At 35.0% G+C, this 16,651-nt stretch overlaps 1 protein-coding gene across 5 annotated transcripts in view; it reads right to left on the reverse strand.

Annotated features, from left to right (window-relative positions):
- The window catches only part of SDCCAG8 (SHH signaling and ciliogenesis regulator SDCCAG8), a 115,361-nt gene that overhangs the window by 19,624 nt on the left and 79,086 nt on the right, over positions 1-16,651 (reverse strand). The window contains exon 17 of one of the 5 annotated variants that reach the window (XM_087936789.1): positions 1,349-1,477. The exons of the other annotated variants lie outside the window; for them this stretch is intronic. Coding sequence (XP_087792915.1) covers positions 1,441-1,477 — 37 coding nt within the window. The 3' untranslated portion in view covers positions 1,349-1,440. Of the gene's footprint in view, positions 1-1,348; positions 1,478-16,651 lie in introns of those variants that run through there. 5 annotated transcript variants of the gene reach the window in all.

The following is a 16,651-nucleotide window of genomic DNA, read 5'->3' on the forward strand; positions in this document are numbered from 1 at the left end:
CTTTTCTTAAATGAACCCTAAGTTCTTTATATTAATTGAAATATTATAAATGAAATTAATATTAAAAATTAGTTCTCATTCTTTATATGTCTGCAACATTTCATTTCTTATATACAGACACACAGATTCACTAAAAAGGTGAGAATCCTTGAGGTAGTAAAAACTATAATATTTACAATAAATCTAAACAATACACCATTTCTTTTTTTTTTTTAAATCTAAACAATGTCTATTCTACCATTCATACAGTTAATTAATATTTCCTGGGAGAAAATCAGGAAAAAACCATAAATACTGCTACCAGTAACAACACTGCACCACAACACAGGTTAACATTCCAATCAACAGCAAATCATAGTTTAAAAGAACTTAACCTTTCTTTTTGTTAGCATCCCTCACTTCTCTTCCCCTCTTCCTTGCCACCATTTTCCTATTTACTTTCCTATTTTGTATCTTTATCTTATTTTATTTTATAACCCAATAAAAATGTTAAACACACTAAAAGAACTAAAACTGTCAGTTTTTAGGAAGTGCTCAGTAAAATGTTCTCCAAGAGAATCATGGAGCACCCTAGCTGTTTCCTACTAAGTGCTACTACTTTTTCCTGTTATTTTTTTCACACATAGCATCCCCCCAAAAACTACAAGTTCTATTCTTTCTCTGGCAGACTTAGTAGCACTAACGAAAATTCCTGTTTCTATATAGACTCAGATGCATGCTGGCAAAAAGTGATGTGTACCCACCCACTCATCCCAGATCAGGAGAAGTGCTTTTTTGCAAAATATATTTGCATTTTCATTCTATTTTGTTGGTTAACTTTTTGATAAAGTATATGATTTCAGAACAGACCCAATAAAATAACCAACATAGCTAAGCTATGCTGTTTACCATCATCTTCTGAAACTGCCTTCTTTAAAATAGAGGAACATCATGATTTGGTTTCTTCAAGGGTAGTTTTTTTCAATATGACTCAGTGTAACCCAGAGGAACATCCCTTCATGCTCTTAGCCCGATAGGTACAAAACGCAGAAACAAGAACTATCAGGTATATGTAATTCAGACCACGAGTTACTCTTGCAAATGTCAGCCACGAGTTTGTCCCATATGCTAGAGACCCAACAATCTCAGCCAGTAAAATAACAACTGTATTTTAGCTTAGCATAACAACTGTTCCACAACTAAATTCAACAGAATGTTGTTGAAGTTATCTGAACATGGCTAAGCAAGACCAAGATACATTTCTCTTGGAAAGGTGACAAATAGATGACAAAATAGCCTTAGCTGGTAAAATGCACTACATATTACTTTTACTTTTATTCATGAGAGACCAAATAATCCCATACCTTGTCTCACAGCTTGCATGAATGACAGGTACAATTCCAGAGTACTTTAGATGCTCTAATTAGAGATCATTGAGACAGATTGTGGCAATAATGCAGCTTACATTTTGAAAATAAAGAAGTCTGGTGAAAGAGACCTGAAAAAAATGAAGTAATGAATACGAAGGGAGAGATGATATATAAAAGTTGTTTTTTAAACTCTACTGCAGATAATATAGCCTGTACAAATATATTTGGAACCTAAGACAAACTTTATCCATAAAAAACTTGAATAGCCTAATCCTACTGTTATTTACTTGGGCATAACTTCATTATGTATGTACTCATATCCTTACTCTCAGGAAAGTACATGCATTATTTCATTCTTAAAGCTCTCGCTGATGTTACTGACTGCAGAATATTGTGTACTTTCTGAACAATGCATTTGAAAAACCGCAGATCACAATACAAGTATACAGTCTGAACCTAATGGACAAACAGCTGTTCAATCATGCAGGCAGCTGCACGCCATTTCTAAGTGTTACACGCATTTTGTACTGAAAAGTAATGTCTGAAAAGACCATCTAGAATAAAGGGGTATTCAACACTAGTAATTATAGTCCTGCAACTATTTCACAAGAGGTTTTTGTTTCATGACCTTTTTATCAGCAGGTTCCACAAAATCTTTCAGAACGTTCTTTTAAAAACAGCAATCTTAGTATTACAATTAAAACTGTAATTGCTATATTACATTTGAGCAATTTACAGGCACTGGACCTTTGGTTCCTGTTTTAATCAGCCTTTGAAACAGCTGAATTGAGTGTTTTCATAAACTCAACCTCCATTCTCTTAGTGAGCACAGAGATAATTACAACTATTTCATTCACAAAAGCTCCAAATTTACTTAAAAATAAGGTATCACAATTGGTTATCTATTTTTCATTAGAGATTGATAGCTTTCTAATTCTAGAGCAAGAGATAAATTCCCCATTAATTACTAAATATTGATAGAAATAGGAATATTAGGCTTAAACCTAATATTAGGTTTTTCACATACAATGCTACCATTTCCCAGTTAAAGGAAACGAGGATGATTCTTATAAAGACACCAGAAATTTAGATAAAATGATTCTGATTTCATATCCCTCCCTTTAAATAAACACTGATAATAACAATAATTTTAAAAAGCTATCAAACTGAAAATCCTCCTTGCGAATGAAAGTTTAAAAAACAGGGAAAGGTTCAGCAGCTCTTTGTACCAGAAAAAAAAGGTGAATAAAATCATGCCATTTTTCAATATATGAATAAACAAATGAGGGGAATGGGAGGGGGAATGAAAGGATGGAGCAGTAGGTGCCTGGGGGCCAATTGCTTCTCCAGCAGCGGTAAGGCTGTTACTAGGCTTGCGGTACCATTTGTTCCATTACACAATCTCCTGAAGCCTTTTACAGAGAGCTAAAACAACTGCCTGTACCAACACGACACATGGCTTTCCATCCCAACTTCTTGCTAATCCAGACGCTCCAACCATCTTTCTTTAAGATGCCATATGGTTGGCAGAAGCCTGTAGATCTAGCAGCACATCTGCTTGTACATTACTTTTTTTTCCTTTCAAGACTGTCTCCTCCAAAAAAAAAAGGGGGGGGGAAGAGTAATTTTAATATTGTTAGTTATAAGAGATGTATATATCGAGATACAGCTATACGGACACTCACCAGGTTGCTACAATAGCCTCATTCTCCAAGGAACAATTAGAAACAGAGCAACAGAGCAACAAATAAAGGAATGAAAGTCTTTTTCATTATTCCTGCCATTTCCAACACCAAACCATCAGAAATATTATTCACAAACAGCTAATTCACTGAATGGGACAGCATTTCATCTGTCAAGAATAAATCAATCAGGAATCAAGTGGGAAGCCAGAATAAAAGAAGTCTTGCTTTGTTAACTGGCAGAGTGAAGATCCGTATGCAAGCAAATCTGCATGAATACATTGCAAGAGCTTTTTCGGGGAGGAGAGTGTTGGAAATGCTTGATAAGCAAGATTATTGACAGTGTTAAAATCCTGATGGGGCAGACAAACATACATAAAGCCATAATAAAACAGCTTGGAAAAATAAATTACACATGATATTTTATAGCTGTTCAGAATGTTAAAAGTTTTTAGACAACCAATTTTTACACAAAAGAAAATGGAAAGAGTTGAAATGATAAACAAGGTAGATTGTAAAAATATATTTCCCAAGAAGTAAACATCAAGTGATTCAAGAATAAAATAGGACATTTAACTTTCCAAGTAAAATATGTAATTAAAAATGATTCAGGCAGAAATAGTACTGAACACTGAGGGCCTATACCGTTTGTTAAAAGTAGGACAGTATGTCCCTATTTCTTTTTATTTTAATATTTGAACCACGTAAATGTATATTCAAACACAGAAGGGAGAAGGATGGCCAATATGGACATGTTTAGGTAAGGTTAAGAGAAATCAAAAGCTTCTGAGTCATATGCCAACTTTCCAATAATATAGCTACACAAGTCACAAAGAAGTGCACACTGAAAATGCTGCACCCATTCAATCTATTTCTATAGAATCAAGTCATATGTCTAATGAAAATGTAGTCAGGAAACAATGAGAAATATAAAATATAAACAAAAATATGTTTCTTTCTCCCCAGATTCCAGCCATTGTAAATATTATGTTTTAACAGATTTCCATGTTCGGCAAGATTTCCATATGCAGGTGCAGAACCAAAGTACCGTATCAACAATCCACTTGGAACTCACAGCAAAATAACTGCATCCATGTATTATAGAAAAATAATTCTTTCTTCAAAAGTCATGCTGGAATATATCCTTCCCTTTTGACAGAATGGCATTTGCTCCCTTAGATCAACAGCTAACTCTTCAAATGAATATTGATTGATATAGAATACTGCCAGCTGCAATTTTCAGTGTAACACTTCCTTTTTTCAGCATTCAGAACTTTTTGAAGTGTTCATCATCAAGTGTGAAATTGTCCATGCTTCTTCTCTGTCTGAAAATTGAGTATTTCTGGCAAGTCAGAGAAAATTCCCAATAGCTGTTTCTATGAGGAGGAGGAAAAATATTTGTACATTTATGTTTCAATAGAATTTTCATATTAAAAATTCAAATAGAAAGAGTACTTAGACAAGGAAAGCAGGAACCCCAGATTTTATAACTTCCTTAACAGAAGACAGGGTATACAGGCAGGGTCCCAGCACTATCAAGATGGGAAGAGGGAATCTCAATTTTTGCTTTGGTACTGGCACCTGTCCCTGAAATACTAACATACCTTGTTACTGCTACATCTATTCAAATAGCCATGAATAAAAGAACTGAGGTTGGAGTGGGGGAGTCTGTATCTACTGAAAACACTATTTTGTGCTAATTAATCAGTTCAACATGCCGTATGAACGAGCAAAGTACATTTAAGAAAATCTGAACAACTCTTTTAGCTGTTATGTGGATCTTTCCTTTAACAAGCTAGTCAAACACTTGAAATAGATCTAGTTTTAAGGTGTTCCCTCTAGGAACATATAAAATCCATTTCTACTTAGTACCCATATATTCACTGTTTATGTCTTGCAAGCTTTTGCTAGCCATATGTTTAAAAACATCACCATTAATCACTTTTGATGCCTAATTTTCATAGCTCACAAATTCTTTTAAGATCCCAGACTCATACCTAGAATTTCCCCTTCTTTCACTGTGAACAAAGACCAAGAAAATGTACCTGCTGAGATTTTAAACATTTAAAATTATATGTCATGAAAAGACAGCTGTTAAAATCAGAAACAGATAGCAAGTAACTAATCTATTACTGTAGCACTATAGAAGGAAAATGTATTGTTGTATTGGGGATGAAATGCATACAATTAAAACATTCTTAAAACATTTTTCATATTTGCTGGTTAATATCTCATTTTTCAAATGAAAAGAGATCACATATTGCTAATTCCACTTTAGAAGTTCAGTTTTGAGTTAAATAAATATAAAAATAAAATTTAAAGATAAACATTTAATAAGAGTGACAATTTTAATTAAGGTACAACAAGAAGAAAAGTTATTCTGTCATATAGTTGCTTAATGCTTTTTTATTTCAGCATCAAAATTTGTTAAACCATCACAGACATATTCACATTTGTCTAAGAGATGTTTATTAGTTCATTAGGTTGTGAACATCTTTTAATGTTGATGTGACCAACAAAGAATTTTAAAAACAAAGTTAATCCTGAAACAACTAAGGAAGATGTGATAGGTTCAACACTACTACTTCCGATTTAAAAACAGCAGTGGGGTTGTCCCAAATGTGTTTTTTTCAAAAGGCAACTGGACTTTCTTTGTTTTTCCTTGAAGACATTTGGTTTCTTTAGTCCTGAACTGAATTGAAGTGAGTCCATGAACTGAAGAAGCTTCTTGGATGAGAAGTGAAATTTCTTCAAGGAAAAACAGAGGAAGTTGAAAAAGCACCTTTGAGACAACCATGACTTGGAATCTCCGCAGACACTCCACAAGGTCTAATATGCAACTATTTACATTCCCAGTAATCCTACAATCAGCATTTAGCCAGCTGAGGAAATGTAGGAAGGCATAGCTTGGTTGTTTGCTTACAGATGTTTCATTACTTGATTAAGTGACATCATCCGTGCTCAGAGCACCAAGGACTCCAGAGTCTAACTTCCACCCCAATATCAATTAGCTGATTTTTACAGTGCACTCCAACTGCGGTGGATCATATCCAAATGACAATAAGGCAAATGGACTAACAGTAATCTCAGAGGTACTGTGAAAGGAAGGACTCACTCTATTGATTTTGAAGTTAAAAAGCATAGTAATTACTATGATGAAAGTTTATAGTCATGGAAGTAGGGCAGGGGTATAAAACTCACGGCCTGCAGCCCGGATGCGTCATATGCTGGCCCCACCCCCACCCGGTTTAGTAAAGGGGGAAAAAGTCCCAATACATCATGTGACGCAGCTGTGATAACACAAGTTTGACATCCCTGAAGTAGAATTTTATGCACTTGTTTTTTCTAATATGTAGATTCCTATTATATTTTCCATTTTTGTCCTATGCTTGTAATGCCATGGCTATCTGTTTACTACCGGTAACATCTCTAAACTTGCAGTGATCTATTAGATTTGTTTTAATATTTAAATGTGTTTGGAAAAAACATGTTCATAATAGAAGTTTTGAAGTCTCTACCCTCTTTTTCCAAAATATTTTATTCAGAGTGATTACCATCAGATGAATTGATATGTTTAGCAAATTATAGGTCATCATTTTTGACATTATTTACTTTCCCTTATTTACTGTGATGGTTTATACGAATGTACAAAAAACTAAGTTCTAACTGATCTAATAACCTAATAGTTTTCTGTGCTCTTCAAATCAATGTTTGGTTAATAACGAGAAATACTGCACGTCTACTTAATATATATTGGACTTTACTGGGGCAAACAATAAGAATAAACTATTATTTAGCCATGAAACACACTGGACAATCTTGTACCAATTGAAACTGAAATGTAGACTACCTTATTACTCTGTTACTTCAGATGCTAAACAACCCAAACAAATTCCTATTATATTGTTGCAGATTGTAAACAATTATAGAAATGACATTGACATTAAAATACTTACATCTATTGTGTTCTAAATTAACTGTTTCATCAGTAGACTTTGGTGAACTGGAGTCAGTTTCAACAAACTAATTAAAAGTTGATTTTATTTGGAAGGATAGCATATGTAAAACATATTCAAGTTAATAGATTTTTTAAAAAGTAGAATGGCACAAAAATACTTTCTGCAACAATTCTGTGTACAATTTAAGGTAAGCAAAACTTTCTGGAAGACAAATTTGTTCAGATTTATTCCCAGTTAAATATCAGAGTAGTTATTGCTTCTGTGGAGGCATCTGGGGCAGTTTTTTGCCCAGTTATCTGGGAATGGTTTGACCCTGTTGCTCCTGAGTATGAATGCAAGCCTCTGTGTTTTAGATCCATGCCCTTCCTGGCTTGTGAAAGCTTCCTGGGATGTGACATGTGGTTGGATTCTGGGAGTGATTTCCTATGAGAGAGGATAGTGCCCCAGTCTTTCAAGGAGGCTGTAGTCTGCCCTCTTCTTAAAAGGGCATTCCTAGATTCCACCATATTAGGTTATTTTTGTCCTATCTTTTGAAAGTGTGATCGGACCCTTCGGGTTCAGGTGGATTGGTTTTGTTTCTGTGGAGCTGGTCTACATCCTCCCTGTCTTTCTTCTTCTTCTTCTTCTTTGGGCCGCTTGCTTGTCTGCTTCCCCCCTCTTTCTCCTTGTGTCTCGCATCTCGTCGGCCTTGTTGCCCTCAGCGTTGTTTAGGCCCGCCCGGTCGCCTCCGACAGCACCTTCTTACAGATATATGGATTCTTCCGCTCCGTGGCCCAACCTGCGGGACTGCCTTGACCGTGGGATGGAAGGTTGTTGATTATCTGGACCACTTCTACTCTGGGTTCAGGCCTGGATATGGGATGGAAAGGACATTGGTCACATTTTTTGATTATCTCTGGCGGGAGCAGGATCGGGGTAGTACATCCATCTTTGCCCTGCTTGTAATGTCATATATATTTTCTTAAATAAAAAAAAAACACACACACACACTGTATCATTAAGTTTCTTGTCCCTTGGAGGTGTCAGATTTCTACTTTTTATAAGAACAAAAGCATTATACCAGTTGCAATCAATGAAAAGAGTTCCTCTTTAAGGGACACAGGTGGTTAAGAAATAGGATAACTAACAATATTTTTCATTTCCTGAAATAATGCAGTATCGATGATAATATGGATCATATTCTTGATTTGGATTGATCCAATTATCCAACCAATTACAGCATTAAGGGAAAGTCAAATCCTGTAATTGGCCTATACCAGATATAATGGGATACCCTTAATTCTTAGACAATGGGTATAAGATATAGCCTAAATTAATAACTGATCAAAGTTCTTTGTGTATGCAATGCATATTTAAAATTCACTGCTATTAAGAGGTCATCCATTTGTACATATACAAGCTATATATTTCTTCTTTAATCTTCCTTTGAATTCATTTCAGTGAATTATCCTTGTAGTTTTTATTTTGACAGCTCTCTTTACAGCAGTAAAACAAAATGTGTGCATTGCAAATGGCAAGGATTCAAATTTCAGCTATGTTTATCCAAAATAGCACTGAACTGCTTCTGTACTTATGCTATACTGCCTACAGCCTTACGGAAGGGGAGACAGATGGGATGAATTTAGCAGGGAAACAGCTGGGGCTTGAAGTAGAGACAAGCAAAAGTTTTGCTATCAGGCTTCATTATGTATCAAGGTACCACTAAAATGTGTATCCGTAAGGCAGCCAAAAAAAGTGTGTCATTTGACTAGTGATAATTACCTTTTCTCAACAGCTGACAATGTTCTAAGTAGCATTAAATAGGTATAATAATTAAGCAATAAGACAAGGTAGGCAGTGCTTTGCTCGGGATTATAGCTTGCCTCAGGTATGCTGCTAGGCATAAGGCTGAAGGGTGAGTGTTTTTAGACACTTGAGAAATGTAACACTCCCTAAGAAATATGCTACCTGGAATGTCTCACTGCTTTTAAACAGAAGTCCAGGGATGTTAGATACTTCAAAATCCTGTGGATTTTGCTGACATGAAAATAAAATATTGAAAGCCCAGTGTCTTTTAATTCTATCTTTAAAAGATCAGTCCCTTATTTCCATACTCAGTTAAAAGGCTCAAAATGGGTGAAATGTTCAATATAGATCCATTACACTGGAACATCATAATCCTATTAATCCATAGCTACCAATATTGTTGAGATTACTAATGAAATAAAGCTTTTTGTGTTGTGTTTTTTGATTTATGGATGTTGCAATATTTCTACAGTTCAGCATTCTCAGGCACATTTCATCTCCTTCAGTATTTATCTGCATACGGATGTCCAAAAAACAGCCACAAGACAGTCAATACCAGTATTATACTATTTTAAAAAGACATTAAGAACTGTTCCATTATAGTCAATTGTTCCATTAGAACAATCCGATTTAGAGTATGGCAGGCTGAGCAAGAACAACCTGTTTGATTCTGGAGTAAAAAAAAAAAAAAAACAGGAGTAGTTTACTAATTCAGCATACAGCAACTAAGTTAGAGAAACAGAGAAAATCTATTACAAGCCCACAGTAAAATTGATTTTTTTTAAGGGTCAAAAGAGGCATGGTTATGAATTTAAAAGCATCTATGAAATATTGTACATGTATCGGACTGCTACAGAGAAGTCTCTATAGTAGACAAGGAGAAAAAAGAAAAAAATATAGACAATTTTAAAAGTTACTAAACAGGAACCAGTCTCTTACATTCTTACAATCTAGTGCTTCATGTAATCAATATAATCCATAAATGCATTTAGTATAATTCTCAACCCAGATTACTTTCATAACAATATTTTACATTCAATTTATTTGTATATTTTAAAAGTTCTTTCTAAAAAAAAAAGATTTCAAAGTACTTTTGGTCACAAAGCAATTAAAGCAAAACCAGATACAATCAGTGTGCCATTTAAAGAACTCTGCCAAATAGGTTGGTAATTAGATTTTATTGTTATTTGGAGTTCATATAAGGCCTATGGAAGGATCCCAATTTTGTTAAATGCCCAAAGTGGATATTTTCTGTGTGAGATCTGCCACTTACTAGTATTTACAAAACATCATACTGTGCATCTTGAAATATCAGAGGGATACCACACAGAAACCGAACTTAAACACATAGATGTATCCATAACACAGAAATGAAGACAATGAGAAAATAATAATTAGACATAAATTTAAATACTTTCTTCAAAAACTATTATTTTAAGACAAGTGACTCCACTGGAAACAAGTTATTAGAATCAACAAAGAGGGTCCCATTCACAATTATGACATAACATATACCTAAAAATAAAAGAGTATTTCTGCAACACTTTTAATCAGGGTCAAATTCTTAAGTAGCTTGTGAATTAGATGCCTATTATGGGATATGGCATGCTGTTTTTGTTTAGTATTACACTGGTTTCTTTCCATAAATCCGCTAAGATTGTATTGGCTCAATTCTTGGATCTTAGATTGGCTGCTTTCCTTAAGTTAAAGAGTTATCAAAGTACTGGTCATATAAATAAATTATGATCCTTAATTCTTCACTCAACTCATCTATCAAAATACTTCAAAATGAAATTAAAGTGGAATTTGACCAAAATTTAATGTAGACAACCTACCTACCTGTAGCTTAATAACACAGGCATCCTATTCTTATATTGTAAGTAATTTATTAGTTGTAAAAGTTATTTGCAAAATGAAATAATGACACTTGTGACATCTGCCTTTTCTGTTTATAGCAGAGGCTTTTGGGTAGATCTATAGGAGACCTTAACAAATGGGCTGTTTTCCTCCTGCCCTTTTATGTGCATAGATTCAATATAAGGAGATAGTGGGAAATAGAAAAATGGAAAATATGCACTGGCTTTCCTTCTTATAATGTCTCTGCTGCCTTATAATATATATGTAGTGAGTAAGTCAGGGGAAGAAAACTTGATTAGACTTTTGCCGTATTTTGCAATTCTCATATATATATATGTGAGATCTGTATCCCATGGTAGAATGGATCATAAAAGTATGGTCATTCTAAAGAACTATTCAAGACAATATGCCTAATTCATTTTTCAAGTAGAGTGAACCACATATTTTCTACAATTAAGAAAACTTCATTGCAACAACTGACTGCAAAGGATATTAATCAAGAATCTGATGGTTTCCTTTAGAAGCTACAGCTCATGAATGAGGAGATGAGAGAATGAACAAGAAGGGAGATGTTATTAAATTCAGTGCTATAAAATACACACTACAAAAATATTACATCAAATATTACATGTATCACAGTGAAATAGATTTCATAAATGCTATGCTTGCTTTCAATTCTGAAAAAGGCCACCACTCCAGGTATTTGGCTGTCAATACAACCCAGAAGCATAATACACATTTGACACATCGAGTCTTTATAATCTAACATCTATGAAATTAGACAAGATTTTTTTCTTATTTATAGTAACAGGCAAGTGCAGAGCTCTGCCATCTTGTTACACAGATGGCTGTACATTTTTTTAATTGTTAACTTACAGCCACTGATGCCTGAGGAATAGACACACATCTGCCCCAAACTGCCAATCCTCTAAGCTTTTCTTTTGAACTATGGTAGTCAAAAGAGATCAAGTTGGTGTTAGAAAAATATTGGTCATATGTACAGTAGACAAAGTTACATAGGCAGTAAAAATATCTTTTGGATTTGCACAGATCAGGTCAACTAATTAACAAATAGCCACTGAATATAAAATATTATTTGAACGGATGTTTTTAATCGTTCATGGAAATGGCTGGTATTAATTACATATGTGACTAATTCATATAGAAATAAAAACATGAATGTTTTTAAAATGTCATCTCTTGTCTTAGCAGCTCTCTTTTCCCTGAGGCACTGATACATTAATTTTGCTACACATGACTGCCAGCAAATTTATATTATTTTTATTTATATTATTTTGATCTAAGCAAAAAACAAAATAACATTTTGAAAAATTCCAGTGAATGTCTATGGAAATTCTCGGCCATCCAGGTCATGGTTGTCCCAAAGGTGCTTTTTCAAGAGGCAAATAGACTTCCTAGTTTTTCCTTGAAGACGTTTTGCTTCTAATCCAAGAAGCTTCTTTAGCTCTTGGATGAGAAGCAAAACATCTTCAAAGAAAAACCAGGAAGTCCAGTTTCGTCTTGAAGAAGCACCTTTGGGAAAATTCCAATGAACTTGCATAACTACAGCAATCTAATCATGACAGTGGTTACCAAAACCATGTAGTTGTAAATATTTTTAATCATGAATCAAAACTAAATGTTCTAGGAAATACAGCATCTCATTGCATTAGGCAATTCTGCCAATATCACTATTTTATTTTTAAATCAAGACTGGATCTATGGCACTCCCAGCCAACAATATGTTTCTTAGTGTGATGATTCTGGTTACAAGGGACAACTTTTTTTCAGATAATCAGCTTTAAAGTATTATTTAAAAGCGTAATTTACATCAGGAGTCTCCAATCCCCAGCCTGTTTGGAACAAGGCCATGCAAGCAGGTGAGCAGATGAGCACATGAAGCTCCATTTGCCACTTGCGCAGAACCATCCTCTTCCTCCTCCTCCCCAGTTGGTCCACCAAGCCAGAAAGGCTGAGGACCACTGATTTACATGAAGCATGTTTTTCTTCAAGTAAAATTGAACATTTAATTGTAGTTAGTCCTCCCTTATGAAAAATTAACATTTGGCAGAAAAATACTATAAAATATTAGGAAGAAGTAGAAAATATACTCATAGAATAGTTTGGAAAACATTTGGAAAACATTTGTCACTTGGCAAACATTTGTCACTTGGTTTCTTATAGTATCTTCCTAGTATCCACCTGCAATAAGAAGGTGGAACTGGTGAAACACATCAGTTAGCTTCTTAGAATATCAATTCTGGGTGAGTAGCAATATCTATCTCCTACGATGAACGAACACCCTGCAAAACTGAAAGATCACAACAAAAAATACATGGTTGGGGTTGAGATAAGAAAGAAATGTTAGATCTTTGGTGTATGAGAGGCTTTTAGTGCATGCAAATTAGGACGAGCAATTACTACAGTACTGAAAATTCAGATAAATGGTAAAAAGTGGGGCTGGGCTGAACAGATTCGAGTTATTGCTTGTTTTATATTTTATGTTTGACTGTATTACTGGATCTGATTGATGACCACATTTAAGTAATGAAAGCTTTCCACAGCTATTTTGTTCTCTTAGGCTCAATTGTGTATCAAGACAAGGAGAGATGGGTGATGCCATTTCAGTGATTATGTGGATATTATAGTAAATTTTTACCAGGTAAAAATGACACACTTAACATTGGGAAATGATTCAGGTTCTGCTTTATTCTATCAACACAATCCTGATTATGCTGTTTGAATCACAAAGTGCTGTTACTTAATACCAGTTCAGAAAGTAGAAAGAGCTCATTCAATAAATGCTTGATCTTAATCAAATAAGCTGCTATACCAGTAGGGTCTATGACAATTTGCCATGGCCAACTCTCCACGACCAACTCACTGGGCCAACTCACCACTGGACAAGAATTACACTAATGTCAAAAAATGGAACAGAATCATTTAGAAAAGGATGCCAAAGGATGGAGAAAAATAAATGTGAATGACAAAAATTAAAATATTTTTTTACTTATTTTAAATAATTAAGTTGAATCGTCCCATGGCAAGTTGTCTCGTGGTGAGTTGGAGGTGATGAGTTGGCCGCAAGTTGGCTGTGGCAAGATGTCCCATTCCAGTACATGTAGCATTTGCGACTGAAGCTAGTTGAGTGAAGATGAAAGATTCAAACAGATTCAACTCTGTTCATCAGATTTCTTGAATGACAGTCTACAACAAAAGCCAAAGTTCTTTGAGTCCATGTAGTAAACCCCAACCTCATAATGAGACCATAAGTCAACAATAGGATATGGTGATATGTTCATTTATTTCCTGACTTCTATCTGTATTGATAGAAGTGATTTTAAAATTAATGCTGATTTTTCCTCCTACCTTTTGAAGGATAGTCAATGAAGCTTCTCATCAGATGTAGCTTATTACTTTATGGCTTTCATTGAGATTAATCATAGTCACAAATATGACACATTTTTAGGTGTCCAGGCACATTTTTATTCCTAGCCAGAATATAAGCGACTTAAATTAGTTGAAAATATATACTGTCATGGCTAGGTTAAGCTTTGGAGTTACAACAATTGCAATCTGCCTATTCTTAGATGAAACTAGGTGGAGTTGTCAAGTCTTTGGAAGATTTTCCAACCACTTAATGGATTTGCAGGATGACATATTAAGTACACAGAATTGTTAAATGCTCTTCTATTAAACTGAGACATTTTGGTTTTCTGAAGAATTTAAGATATTGTGATGCTTAATGTATTTCCAGCTTCTGGAAATACATTAACCCCACAAAACTTCCCCATTTGTCACACCAGACTTTTTCCCCAACATCTGCAATTTCTGACAATGACCGCCTCTTTTCTTGTTTCCATATTCATATTCAGTGCTGGAAAGGAAGCTTATCTCCAATGTACAGTAGAATAAATTCTTCCTACTTACAGAAAAGCCTTGTTCTGAATGTACAGGAGAAAGATGGGGCTAGAACTCCTCTCTCTAACTGATGATATTCTGAAACACTGCAAGACACTGAATGCATATAAACAAATCAAGACTCAATTCAGATAAGACTGAGTTTGTTTGGCCAGCAGATATGACAAAGAAAGACTGTAGGTATACCCTATTCAGAATTGGGCTGCATTCCCTCCAAAACAAATTTGAAGCCTGGAAGTACTTTTAGATCCAGCACTGTGTACCAGTTGTGCCTGTTTCTGCTGGAGACATACATGACCATAATGATGTATGCCTTAATTATCTCATGTTTAAATTAATGTAGCTATTTTTTTCCAGGGGCCTACCCTTGAAGAATGCTTGGAAAGACTCAAATCAAAAACAATGTGGTCACATTTCCTTCTTATGCAGGCTCTGTTTACCACAGTATGCTATTCCCATACCAACTGCTCAAGCTTTCAATCTCTCTTGATCATAGCTAAGATGCAGGTCCCAGAAAGCACTAAATAATTTAGGGCCAGTCCATCTGAAAAGTATAACTTTTCACATGATCCTGTCAATTATTTAAAAATTGATTTCAGAGAATGTTTTCATCACCAAGAGATGGCACACTAGTGACAAAATGGAACAATTTTTTTCCTGTGGCAGAATTCCATCTGTAATCTTCCATTTCTAAAGCAATTAAGGTTGGTTCTACTTTTATTTAGTGTTTGATAAGCATGTATTCTCTTGATGGTCCTTCATCTCCATATGTTATGGCTGAGAACATCTCTGTAACAATACATACTTCCACTGATAGAAGACACACACATACTCAAAACTACTAGTGAATTTGTACCGTACTATTCAAGTGTTTTTTCCTTTTTAAGTAGTTCTGAGCTTCCACAGAATAGGTTAGTGAAAAGGCATTACTTACATCCACCACAGTTGATGAAGATTAACCAATGGAGAAATCCGGCTGATTTTGTTCTGTTGGCACTTTCATTTATTAAATTCTGATATGAACTGGATAAGCATTCGATTAAGTTATAACTGCTACTATGATAAAAATAATCCTGAGGATCTCACCTGTTCTATACCAAATCCATACTCATTTCCTTTATATATATAAAAAAATTCTTCTCACCCTATGAAAGATACGTGTCTTTCATAAGGGTGAACTGAGAGGATTTGAGAGAACTGAGAGTCTGAGGGTTCTGTGAAGCACCTTAGCTATTCGAAGCACTTCATTCTTCTGAACGAAGAGCTCTGGCGTTGTTCCTAGGATCTTTTGGAGCCACTCTTCCAGCTTAGGAATCATGGGATCAAGGGTTCCTACTATCATTTGGACCATTTTGGCCTTTACTATCTACTCTATTTACATATCTACTCCATTTCCTCCTTCAGGCCTTGGTCCTTTACCGGCTGCTTCTTCCTGATGCTGCTGTCCTATGGCATTACTACAACATTGTACAGGTGTTCCTGTATACAGTGCCAGCTACTTGGTTGTGCCATTCAGTGCATGTTGTTCCTACCTGTTGAGGTAATTCCCCATTAGGAGAATGAGTGCATACAGGGAGACGTATTTGAGAGTAGTGTTTGAATAATACACACACAGCACATAGATACACTGTACAGTAAATGTAGTTTTTTACTGTCAATAAAGGTTTAAGCAAAGTTCCAAATAGGCAGTCCAAAGTCATTCACAAGTTAAATCAGTCAGTTTTCAGTCCAGCGATAATCCAATATCAAAGTCCAGTGTCAAAAACAGTTCAGTATCAGACTTACATCAAATCCAGGAATAGCAGTCAATTAGGAAAAATGGAGGAACGGCAATACCGAGACTCACTGGCTCAGAGACTCACTCACTTCTTCTGAGACTAAGACTAAAACAACCCAGGTTTCTGACTCTATCTTATGGCCATTTGAAAAACCACACCCAATTACACTTTTAGGATTCTCTTAAAGAGACAGTATTAAAATGTCTATCCTGCTTTATATATTGTCCAACCCAAATAGCTGTTAGGTGACTTACATTCCTAACACTATCTGCATCTTACACCCTGCCATTATATGTAGAACTCTCTCTCTTTATATTATA

Source organism: Pseudonaja textilis, chromosome 1 (assembly GCF_049901715.1).
Source record: "Pseudonaja textilis isolate UNSWEBS1 chromosome 1, rPseTex1.2, whole genome shotgun sequence".
In the NCBI taxonomy this organism is placed as follows: domain Eukaryota; kingdom Metazoa; phylum Chordata; class Lepidosauria; order Squamata; family Elapidae; genus Pseudonaja; species Pseudonaja textilis.